Source organism: Hypomesus nipponensis, chromosome 2 (genome assembly GCF_054491055.1).
Source record: "Hypomesus nipponensis isolate SF chromosome 2, ASM5449105v1, whole genome shotgun sequence".
Classification (NCBI taxonomy): domain Eukaryota; kingdom Metazoa; phylum Chordata; class Actinopteri; order Osmeriformes; family Osmeridae; genus Hypomesus; species Hypomesus nipponensis.
This window is the reverse complement of record NC_140362.1, coordinates 11748657-11761228: the sequence shown is the minus strand read 5'-3', so window position 1 is coordinate 11761228 and position 12572 is coordinate 11748657. Positions and strand designations below refer to the sequence as shown.

The 12572-nt window shown below is 48.5% G+C and overlaps 1 protein-coding gene across 1 annotated transcript in view; it reads right to left on the bottom strand.

Moving 5' to 3' along the window:
* LOC146300794 (rho guanine nucleotide exchange factor 2-like) overlaps positions 1–12572 on the bottom strand; it is a 39591-nt gene that overhangs the window by 9496 nt on the left and 17523 nt on the right. The window contains exons 6-7 of the mRNA XM_084669003.1: positions 7217–7379; positions 240–307 (exon numbers count right to left, since the gene is read on the bottom strand). Of these exons, the coding sequence (XP_084525129.1) occupies positions 240–307; positions 7217–7379 (231 nt within the window). The remainder of the gene's footprint in view (positions 1–239; positions 308–7216; positions 7380–12572) is intronic.

Genomic DNA, 12572 nt, shown 5'->3' with positions numbered 1-12572 from the left:
GACCAAGTGTGGTAAAGAATCCTTATCCTTATGTTCACACACCTACCAGACCATCAGACCTGTGCAGAATTCTCTTTCCCCCCTCCCACCCTCTCCATCTCCCTCCCTCCCCCCTCTTCATCTCCTTCCCTCCCCCCTCTCCATCTCCCTCTCTCCCCCCTCTCCATCTCCCTCTCTCCCCCCTCTCCGTCCCCCCTCTTAATCTCCCTCCCCCCCCCCCCCCCTTCATGTCCACTCACCCGCTGTTTCATCTTGGCACAGTTGGCGAGTGTGTCTCGACACCGGTTGTGGATGGTCACATTGCAGGCTGCAACAAAGAAACGCACAGATTGGCCGCACATCCACACGCACGGTGCAAGCGTGGAAACATGCTGACACACACACACACACACGCTAAGACATATATAGCTGGCTAAAAGAAACACACGGACAACAGTTATCAGAAGCGCAGGAAATAAACGCTGTTGCTGATAGGATGACGAAAACGGCAGATGAGATCACGGGACAGTCGCTATTGCACATCCAGGGGTGGGAAATGCACGAGTCAGTGAGTAAAGTGACAGGCGCCACCAATAGGTCATGTTGACAAGAGCATCAGACGTCACCTTAACAGTGGAATATGCCACGTCATCACATCCGGCCTTCAGAGCTTCCAACTGTCCTGCTTCCTCAAGCCAGCGCCTCACCCTGCCTCTCTACATTGTTAGAGAGAACCCTTCCTGACGAGTGTTTTCGAGACAGGAAGTCCATTTTCTTTATAGGGGTTGGAGGTTGAATGGAAGTCTAAGGCGGTGGTGTGTGTTGTGTGTGAGAGAGTGAGAGTGAAAGACGGAGACAGAGAGAGAGACACACGGAGAAAGAGAGACAGAGAGAGACAGAGGGCTGTGCTGTTTAAAGTCATCCATAACTGTCACTCTGCACTGGCAGGCATCTCACACTGAAGTCAGGGCTGCAGCATGCCGCTCGCAAACTGTGTGACGAATGACCATTGGTCCTTGGTTTGCTGAGGTGGCGTTTGCTGGATTCATGTGTGTGCTGCTGTATCAGCTCATATGAGACCCCTGTGTGATGGAGGGGGACGTGTGTGTGTGTGTGTGTGCGTGTGTGTGCATGTGGGAGTCTTGTGAGAGTTGTTACATGCTTAAGTGTCTTGAGGTGTTGAGGTCCACAAGACAGACTGCTTTTTGTTCTAATCAGACCAGCAGGCCAGAAACACACACACACACACACACACGCATCCCAACAACAGTCACATTATGAAGTCTACACACTGTATTCCTCACTTCTTTCCAGTCTTTCTACCGTCCTCGCCAAGCAAACATATTTTGTCCGCTAGCTCACTGAATGCAGCCAAACATGAAGTACACTTTGGTGGGGCACATTTCCTTGGTGGTGTTCCTATTTTTGACCAGAAGTTTCCACACATCTGAAGGAGCACCAAGTTAAAAATACACCCCTTTCAGGGTGTGTTCTTCATAAAAGCCACGAATTCTGGAAGAGCCTTGACTAGCCTCAACAACACAAACAAGGCTGCCCATTCACGTCTACCTTCTACACAAGGACACAATTCTTTATATGCATGTTAACAGACGTATAAATGGACATTGTGGAAATACACGCACGCACGCACACACACTGTAAATACAGACAGACCAAAAACTCTCACTGTGAAGGATCAGAGCTGGTATCAGACATTGTTTGCACAAAGACCCCCCCGCCCTCACCTATATACTCTTTATTTGCAGTCTATAAATATCGAATGGACAATCAATTAAAACGGTCTCACTTTCAGCATTGCACACACGCGTAAGCACGCACACTCACTTGTAGATATTGGGCCCAATAGTAAAACAACTAGACCAGGGCATTACTCACTGTATCAACAGGGCTGTGTTAGCACATAAACAATGGCTGCCTTCTTCACAGACAGGAAAAGGTTGTGAAACCCTGTTCTCTATGACCAAATCTATACTGCTCCAAAATGAGGCGCAGGCTGTCCATGTGCTCATATATCTATGATAAAGATGGAGATAATCTGTGTTGGGAGTGTAATCTAGGGCCCTCAGATTAGGTTTTAAGACGAGCAACAATGGCCTAGTCTGCTAAATCTGAGCCCTAATCTGTGTCTGCCGGGGCAGTAATCTTCCATCTCCTGACACAGCGGTAAGTAATGTGGATGCACACTCCTTGGCTGACACACACACAAACACACACACACACACACACACCCTGTTGACACCTACAGTCTGCCATGATCTAGTCCCAGTCAATCTATAACGTCTGGGCTGGCCATCCATGTTCCCTATTCCTGCACCCTGCATGTGAAAATACAGAGAACAATATAGGTGAATAAACAGTATAAAAAATATTCATATATTATGCTCAGATTTTTTGAAATTCTCTTGAACTTAAACCTGTCAACTGTTAGCACTGCAGTGATGGGATTTGAGACCGGATATGTAGCTACAAATGTTTACTTTCAGTAAGGTGTTTCATACAATGGCCACGGTTTATTTTAAAGGACCCGATAACACATAGATGATCAAACCCTCATTGAACATAGGTTCATGGCTAAGGTACCTTCCAAAATAAAACATTGCGTAAAATATTTTTTACCACAACTGAAAACACGTGTTTGTCCGTCACTATGACAACCAGAAAAATACTTTCAGACAAATATCTGAGGTTCCTCATCTGCGTTTGAAAAGAATATCTGTCAACAGTCAACATCCCCCCTCCACACACACACACACACACACACACACACACACACACACACACTGTATATATACACGTACACACTTTCAGATTTGCGCACGCACACACACACACACGATCACACTTCCCTGCACCCAAACCTGAACACACGGTTGCCCTGCCCCAATTCACAGGGGCCATGTAGGACTAGGGTCTGTATGTAGGACAAGGTCACGACCCCCCATCAGGGCGTCTCTGAGTGTGGGAGGGGGGAGACGCGGCTCAATATCAGCCCAGTGTGTTAACATGGAAGGGTTAACCCGGATAACCACAGCTCATCTATCTTTTAGTACAACTGGGGACCACTTACCTCTGCGGAGGGGTTGAGAGAAAGAGAGAGAGAGGGAAAGAAAGAGAGAAAGGGAGAGGGAGGGAGAGAGCGGGAGAGGGAGGGAAAAAGACAGAGAGAGGAAGGCAGAGACAGAGAAAAAAAGAGGCAGAGAGAAGGAGAGGGAGAGAGAGAGAGGGAGAGAGAGAGAGGGAGAGAGAGAGATAGTATTTCAGTTTGCGTGGATATTGTCTTTCGTGTCTCATGGCGTGTACAGTTTGCGTGGACGCGTGCCCAGATCGATGTGTGCCTCTGTTCAACGACTCGTGTGTGCGTGCGCACGTGTGTGCGTGCGTGTGGGCCCTCGGTGTGACAGACTGTGTGCTAATCTCCCACACACTCCCAGATGCACCACTTCCAGATTACAGGCAGGGGGAGGGGCGCGCAAGTGTGTGTGTGTGTGCGCGCGCGTGTGTGTGGAACGAGCAGCTGGGTGGGTGGTGGGGGGGGGTATTTCCTAGATCCACCAAACAAAGAGAAAAGCCCCTCTTCCAGCACACACAGGCTTCATCACAGACCTTGCTGGATCAACTCTGTTGACGGACAAGCATGTGACAGCATTCTAATTACCCAGGTCTGTCTTGTTGAATGCAAATAAAAGACATTCATACTTTGATTGGATTCTAAATCTATTTCACTACTCACTCTAACAAAACAGCTCCGTGATCTATTGAATGTGGTGGAACCATATTTGGTGACCTACCTAACGAGCCTAAATTGGATGGGGGACATGCCAAACACATGCCGCCTCAACTAATCCGGACTCAAATCGAATCAAGTCTAAATCCAATTGACCCTCGACTCAAGACATCATCAGGTCCAGCAGGCGGCCAAAAGAAACCCAACAGACAGAGAGAGTGGCATTAGGACGGTGCTAACTTGGATGGCTTGGATCACATCTCTCTCCTCCACTCCCGCTCTCTTCCTTTTCCTCATTCTCTCCATCCCTCGCTGTCGCCCCCTCGTTCACCTCCAGTGTCATTGGAGATGGTAATGTATTCACGCCCCCCTGAAGCCCACCACCACCCCTGTGCACATAGACACCCGCGCAAAACACACACATTCCAACCGACAACGACTCTCCACATATAATGATGCCCCCAACCCAAATCAATAGCCTTTGACCCGCGCTCTCGAGCTACAGCTGTTGAAGCTCCGATTATCATTGAAAACTCTGTACCCACTGTCTGGCTCGGTCTGAAGAGCCGGATACAACACCCACACACCCACCCACACTCACACAGACACACATTCAGATATGCAGGTGCATACATACAGTACACTCACGCAGAAATGGAAAATATTCACAGATCCATTCACACATACAAAAGAGGTGGTACATACCCATGTGCACAAGTGTGTGCTCTCTCTCTCTCTCTCACACACACACACACACACACACACAGCACGTACACACATACACAACACACACCTCCCCTTTGGCAACAGACATAATTACACCCCATGCCAGGAGATCCCCCCCCCCTCCCCCATCTCTCCCCCTGACTCCCTCTCTCTGCCCCCCCTTGTGTTTGTCTATTTCTCTCTCTCTCTCTCTCTCTCTCTCTCTCTCTCTCTCTCTCTCTCTCTCTCTCTCTCTCTCTCTCTCTCTCTCTCTCTCTCTCTCTCTCTCTCTCTCTCTCTCTCTCTCTCTCTCTCTCTCTCTCTCTCTCTCTCTCTCTCTCTCTCTCTCTCTCTCTCTCTCTCTCTCTCTCTCTCTCTCTCTCTCTCTCTCTCTCTCTCTCTCTCTCTCTCTCTCTCTCTCTCTCTCTGTCTCTCTCCATCTTTTCTTTGAACCTGCTCTGAAGCACAATAGGGGTCAAGGTAACAAGATCGTAGCAGGAGCACTGGATTGGTCAATAGCACACTCTTGACTGTCATGAATAGATATTCAATCACAACCTGAAAAGGGCTTCAAAGCTTAGACCAGATAGCTGTCTCTGTAAACTCATGTTACTCAAAGTTGGCTTGTATCTTAAAATGAACACGTACTGATAGACAAATAAAGAAAACGTTTATAAGTTGAAATGTGCTGTGTACCAAGCTTGGGGGAAAAGTCATCCCTCGCTTTAGGTGGAATCCTTTACGTTTTGAGTTTAGTTTTACCATTCCTAAATTATTATAGACCGTTTTCTTAAACAGTATGCTATTATGATGTGATAAAAGATTGTATTTAGCAGTGGTGTGCGCACAGCAGAATTTAAATCAATTCAAATGTTTTAATTCTAATGTAAATTACTTAAAAACGACTTACTTCCAAATACTAGCTTGAAAGTCAGGTGTTGCCATTGGGTTCATTGGGCGACAAAGGTTCATTCAAGAATTTGAAACAACGTAAGCTGTATTTGCACCCTGGGTCTGTCTCTTGCTAACTGACTGTCTTCTTAACCGTTTGTATGAATAAGAAGACCACTTCTTCCTACTTGGGATTTCTCTCTCTCTCTGCTCTCCCCTGACTGACTTGTGTCTGAAAGCAATGAAGGATCTCACTGACCTGATAGCTAATAAGCCCTGAGGGTTAACTCAACCCTCAACCTCTCATCCCCCATCTTCTGTAAAGTCCTCTACCTGTGCCCCCATTCCCCCCCCCACACACACACACACTTCTGTACCCCCTCCCCTCCAAACACACTTTCTTTTCTATAACATCCCTTTCCTATGCATTTGCCCACTCTGCCCCCCCAGCCATCCCTCTCTCTTCCTTTCCATCTTTCTCTGTCTCTATTCCACTCGTTCTTGCTGTCTCTCCCCAGCTGTTCCTCCGGGCCGATGGAGAGGGGAGGGAGGCTGTCTGATCTGCGCTCCCCACACACTGACACCATTGTCTGGGCAGGGGTGTGTGGGGGGAGGGTGGGGAACCCTCCTGGAAGTCAGCAGCTGATTGACTCTCAAAGGGAGAGAGGAAGCGAAGGAGAGAGGGAGAAGCAAGAAGACTCCCTCCTCCTGTTTGCTCCCCCGCTACTTTCTCGCTCCCCTCGTCCCGCCGTCTGGCTCTCTCGCCCGCTTTAATCGCTCACTTTGGCTCGTACGAGTCTCCCTCCTTCGCTTCAGTCCGTATCGATTCCTCGCTCGTTCTCCCCCGCTGCTCCTTTTCCTGTTTTTCTGCCGTTTCGATTGTTCCTTTTCTTTTTTTCGGGCTCTCCATCACTCACGGGCTCATCCTTCGGTTGGTCTCCCCTCTGGCCTCCTCTACCCCCTCTGCCCTCTTCAACACTGTCCGACAGAGGACGAGTTGTCCTCCAACTCACACTCGTTTAACGGGACACACTTCTGTAATACACCTGATATCCACCGCACAACACTGAACGCGACGATTATTGAACGAGGTCAACTTCCTCGTCCCAGCATGTCTGACCCCGGGGCGAAATTTCTGTCGGCCTACTGATTTGTTGTCCTGTCAATAGGGCAATTCTATTGTAGGTGAATGGATATTGATGCTGCACTGAAGGACATTGCGTTTTCTGAAGGCAAGATCACTGTGTGTGTGCTTGATGTGTTAATGCAAGCATGATGTGTGTGCACCAGTATGAGGTGTATGGAGCGTGAGTATGCGTGGTCTGTGTGGGTGTGTATGTGTCTCTGTGTGTGTGTGTCTCCTTGTGTGCCAGTGTGTCATGTGTCCATGTCTGTCAGTGTGTGTGCATGTGCGAGTCTCTGTGTGTATGTGTGCGTGTATGAGTGTCTGAGTGTGTCTGTGTGCCGGGGCCCCTCTAGGGTTTAGGCCCCCTGACTAATTCGTACTCCGGGCCCCCAAATCAAAATCATACAGGAAAGTATGAGGTTCTGCTGGGCCCCCTGTCTGACCAGGGCCCTTAGAATCGTCCTAATCGTCCCTCCCATTACGACGCCCCTGTCTGTGTGTGTGAGAGTCTGTGTGTGTCTGGGAATGTGTATGAGTGCGTGTGTGTCAGTGTATGTAAGTGTCCGTGAGTGTGTGTCCGCGTGTGTGTGTGTGTGTCTGTATGTCTCTGTGAATGTGAGTGCGTGTGTGTGTGTCAGTGTATGTAAGTGTCTGTGAGTGTGTGTCTGTGAATGTGAGTGCGTGTGTGTCAGTGTATGTAAGTGCGTGTGTGTGTGTCAGTGTATGTAAGTGTGTGTGAGTGTGTGTGTGACATTGTCGAGGGTACTCACTGGGGCAGCTGAGTGCCTCCTTGGCGGTGATGCTCTTGTTGCAGGCTGAGCAGAGCGTGGTGGCCGACACGGTGAGGGAGGTGAAGAGGTGGCCGTTGCTGTAGCGCGCCTCCCTGTCGCGCGCCTCCTTCTCCCTCTCCTTCATGCGCTCCTTCTCTTTGTTCTGAAGCCGGGGGAGAAAAGGAGAGGAGGCTAATCAGAACCAAAGCAGGTACATTGATTATGCTAACGGCGTGTTAGCATGTCTGATGTCGGCTGATATGCACGAGGACCCGAGGGCGAGCACGTCGACGGGCACCGCTGCTGACCTGTGACTGAGCTGTTTGAGCGGCGTTCGATGCCGCTCAGGTTTATCTGCGATCGGAGCCCGCCCCCACTCACCCATTACCCCGCTGCCACACACACACACACACACTGCACGTGCACCAGAAGGCTCGAGTTCAAAAATCGGAAATACCTCGACATCAATGAACAGTGATAATCATCGATCGAGTGTCCTTGTTTTCCCCTCTGCGTTTCCCAGTCTCTCAGCGCTCCGTATTGTGCTGGCGGAGCGGGCGGCTCTTTCTGCCACGGCTGGGAAATCTGCTCCAGATAAGGACAGCTGCTGGACGGGGAGAGATTCTCCTCTCTCTCCCCTCTCTCCCTCTCCACTCTCCCCCTCTCTGTCCACGCTCATTCTCTCGCCCTCCCCCCCCTCTCCCACACAATAAAGATTGTCAGCTTGAGGACAAAGGGACAGTACAGTAGCACACACACTATCTTTAATCTCATTATCCCAGAGAGCCCTCCGCGCTTGCTCAGCACCATTGTGTGAAAGCGTGCGTTTGTGCACGCATCGCCCGTGTGTGCGCATCCAGCCACATTTGAGTGTGTGTGTGTGTGTGTGTGGGAGTGTGTCAAGATAATTTCATTTGACTAAGTGTGGGCCCACGGTTTTTTTCTTTCCTGGGGCCACCGTGTGACTCAAGTGTGAAAACGGCAGCTCCTGCTGTATCCAGCTGTTCCCAGCATGGGGCCAGCATGGGGATTGTTCCATCCATCAGACCTTAGAATGCCTCTCCGTACTGAGGGCACTGAGGGACAACAGCAGCCTGAGATGTTAGACTCTGGCTGGGGCTTAGAGGGCAGCCTGGCCAGGGCCCTAAACAGCTTCTCACAGCCAGAGGTCTCTTAGCACCAGGCTAATCTCCTCACGTTCGGAAACACTTACAAGCCGTGCGGTGTTTACCGTCTTTGGTCACACCCTGTTGATGGATCAAATCAAATCAATTTGTATAGCCCTTTTTACACGCAAGCATGTCACAGAGGGCTTCACATACGCCCATAGAACTGCCCCTCAACCAACCTAAACCCTCACGGACCCGACCACTTGTAGATGACGTGAGGAGGTGACTCTGTTCCTCTCTTCTGCACACCAGTAAGTGATGTGCACTGGGGCATGTGATTGAAGTGCCACTCAAGACATGCTGAGTAGGATTGCTCTGTAAATGGTTAATACAGAGCAAGATAGAGTATGGACCCAATATCTTAAGCCCTGTGCATGTTAATAATTGCTGTGGATCATTCTGTTGGATCAACCACCCAGACATTCTCCCCGGTCTGGAACACGGACAGTCTTAACATTAGATTTCAGAATGCACAATAGACCATTCAGCAAAAATTCACCCTGAACCAACCTAATGTGCTATCACAGTGAAGCCCTCTAGGGAGTCTTTGAACCTTTACGCTCTGAACTTCTGTCCACATATCAACAGCGTTCTCACATCGTCACTGGACAGATCCTGTGTAGCTTTCTTGAAGGAGTTTGAGGAAACCATACAGTGGCTAAACCTACTGTTTTTTTCTTCCCCCTCTCCCTTCTTCTCCACAAACAAAAGGCAACAAAGGGTTAACTGCCCACGCCGGAAAGCGCCGTCCAACGCGCACACAGCGTTGTCGGAAAACGAAGGAGACGAGAGAAAAGAACCTAAAGAGGGATTTGTCCGAAGCCAAACAAAAACGCCCAGGCCCCTATTGTACGGCGGTCTCTCTCAGGACATGTCCTTGTTGGCCCCCCTGGGGGACACAATAGGACGCATAAGACACACTCAAAGGAGGGGGAGGGAGCGAGGGAGGGAGGGAGGGAGGGAGGGAGGGAGGGAGGGAGGGAGGGAGGGAGGGAGGGAGGGAGGGAGGGAGGGAGGGAGGGAGGGAGGGAGGGAGGGAGGGAGGGAGGGAGGGAGGGAGGGAGGGAGGGAGGGAGGGAGGTTTATAGCCATCCACTTACATTAGCTAATTAAAAGGTTGACCTGGTGAGATAGTATTTTGCTAGGTTAAAATGGCAGGAGAGGCTGGAGGGGTGAGGGAAGGGTGTCGAGTGGCTATTGGGCTTCTGTTGCAATGCTCTATTATGCTAAGCTGGTGTACAGTGGTGTCTGATGAGATGATAAGGGTAAATTGCTGAACAAGTTCTCCTCAGCCTGCAGTACATACACTGGAATAAATGATGCCAGGTGTAAGTCTAGTTAATTAACTGTTTAGACCACGACAGGACACTTCAATTGCTTTGTATTCATGGCTGATGGCATTCTGAAGACTATTTATAGCCTTTTCACCTTTTTATGTTTTCTTTTGCAAGTCCATAAGGACAGGTGCAAGAGCCAAGTTTAATAAGCCTTGCTAAGCTACTCTTTGGATTAAACCATCGAGTTTTAACTGTGTCCACAAATTGAAGGTTAGCAATGCGCTATCTCGGCGCTATGCTAGCTTTGAATGGCAGTAGGTAGGGAGGGCGAGCTTTGAAGCCTGCTATAATCTTCCCTGCCCCCCTGCATCCCTCACCACCCCCCGTAGAGCAAGGTTATTAGACTGTTCCAGTCTGGGGCCCCATACTGTATTCATGCACAGTCAGTGCTATCACTCAGGCTTCCTTATTAAGGGCATTTTTCTATAGGGCTGTCTCCTTGTAAGATATCTGGCACACTGACAGACTTCAGCCCATCCCCCTCTCCCTCTACCTCTCATATCTATCATTTGACCAAGGGTTTTTTATTGTCTTTGTCTCTTTGGGTCTCTCTCTCTCCATCTCTTACTCTCCTAAGTGTGCTTTCCTTCACTGCACCATCTCACTTCTCTAGAGTGGATTAACAGAGTGGATTAAAATCCTCTGCCGGCTACAAGGGGATGGTGTGAGCAATGAGGAATGGAAGAGAGAGAGAGAGAGAGAGAGAGAGAGAGAGAGAGAGAGAGAGAGAGAGGGGGGGGGGGAGCAAGAGGTTGCTAGGCACATGTAATTGAGGGAAAGAATGCCACAATGCATTTTTGGAACAGAGGCACTGATGTTAAATTGTTCCCAAATGTGGAGGTAATGGCTTTCTAATGAAAAGAGGGCCATGAGGAGGGACAGGAGCCGCCCTATCGTCGACCAGGGATTAGTAAAGACAAGTCAGGCAGCACGCTTCACCTCTGCTGATGCTTTACAAATATTCAACATTACTCCACAGACTAAACAGAACAAGAGGTCTGACTTTCCTGAATTTGAATGAAATTCAAGGATTTTCTACCATTTCCAAACGCTACTTTCAACCAGCAGTTAAATCAAGGGCATCCGCCCGTTTCCTCTGTTTTGTCCTTGACTGGCCCTCCACGGTCTCTGGATGCCGCGAGGAGCGCAAACGTCTCTCAGAAATCTGTCATCGTCGTGTTTATTAAGCAGCTGCTGTCGTGCTAGCGAGTGAAGCAGGTCTGAGTGGAGACCACCACATCTCCACATGCCTCCACAGAGATGAAAGGAGGTCCATATAGTCCATGATCCGCATTGCAAGAGTCAGCTATTCCCTATCACCGCAGCATCGGTTGCATGGGTCAATATGCAATGTTCAACTTGACTGCACAGGGATGCAGATACTTTTTTTTGTTTGCACCTCAATTGCATTTTTATTTATTTCCAGCCTGTTATTGATTGATCTACCTGCAGGCTATTAAGTCGATGTAGTACTGTACAACCTGATACAAAACTAATCGGTTTTTTTCTCCGACAATATTTGCAGTTTCACGTGTACAGCAAAATCATGTTTGTAAGATTTGCCTGGCTCTAGGGTAAAAACGTTGTATGCAAATCTCACTTTTACACAGCCCGGCTTGCTAAGACTGTAGTCTTTGACCCCGAGCTATGAAACTGAAATAAAAAGGGCTGTATACGTGCTGCTGTGAAAAAAACTAATAAACGCAAGGACAATACAATAGTTAAGAGAGTAAACGTGATGGAAGAAACATTCATGAATCACCATGAAGTTATGGTAAGACATGAAGGACGTGTTCTTATCTATATAAGATAATCGTCACATAAATAAAGGTTGTGTGTGTGTGTGTGTGTATGTGGTTTACCTGAGTTTGCTATTGTTTTGTATTAACCTAGCCACATTGCCATTGGCACAGACTAGTTTCTATAAAAGACTGCATGGGGTCCTTTCTCAGAACTACAGCCTGACTCAGAAGAGATACGACTTAGCATCTTTACTGTAAACGGTGATACTGATGGTAACGACATTCCGGGGAGCTAGCTTGATTTGAGCGGTTAACTCAGATGATGTCTGACCAGCGGGACACAAGCCAGCTGTTGGCCGAAATACTGCTGGGCCATGGAGCATCCACTCATGTATAGGAGATATAGATCAATTGTGTTTACAATCTGGCCAATTGTTTAAAATAGTGACCGTCTTCAGTGGGCACACCAACTCTCCTTCCCTGTTTGAGCTTTGACACGATCTAAACTGACCTCGGTGGTCGGTCAGAGACGAGTGGCATTAAGTCCTAATATCTTTTTGTTTTCTAAGAGACATGCAGTCTTTATGTGAACGGAGATAGGAGTCTGAAAAAGGTTAGATTGATGCCGTAAACTGTTGTTTTCAAGGGATGCGCTTATTTGGTCGAGTCATATGGATTAGACGGGAAGGTGAAAACCAGTTTTTGTCTGATGGTGGACAATTGTTCGGAGAGTTTGTTGTTCAAATTCCTCCTCTTCCTGCACCCATGATGTTTCAGACACAACAAAACAAATTAGGAAGAGAAGAAAGCCGACAGGGCGCAGGAAGGTCCAACAAAGGCTGTTTGGAAATGAGCTGTGTAAACAGAGCAACGACGCCATTTTCAGAGCAAATTTTTTTTTGCGGGTCGTTTTAGAGTTGACATCCTTCACAGGAAGTACATCAAATTGACTTCCCTTTTTATTGATAAGACGATGCAGTCACAAGAAACTGGACTGGGGTTGGTTGGTTTGGAGACAGTTGCAACATGTTACGTTACATGGACGAGGAGGTTTTTGCTCAGCACAAACACTTTGGACCAAAGTCACATTTCACACACATAGCAAACA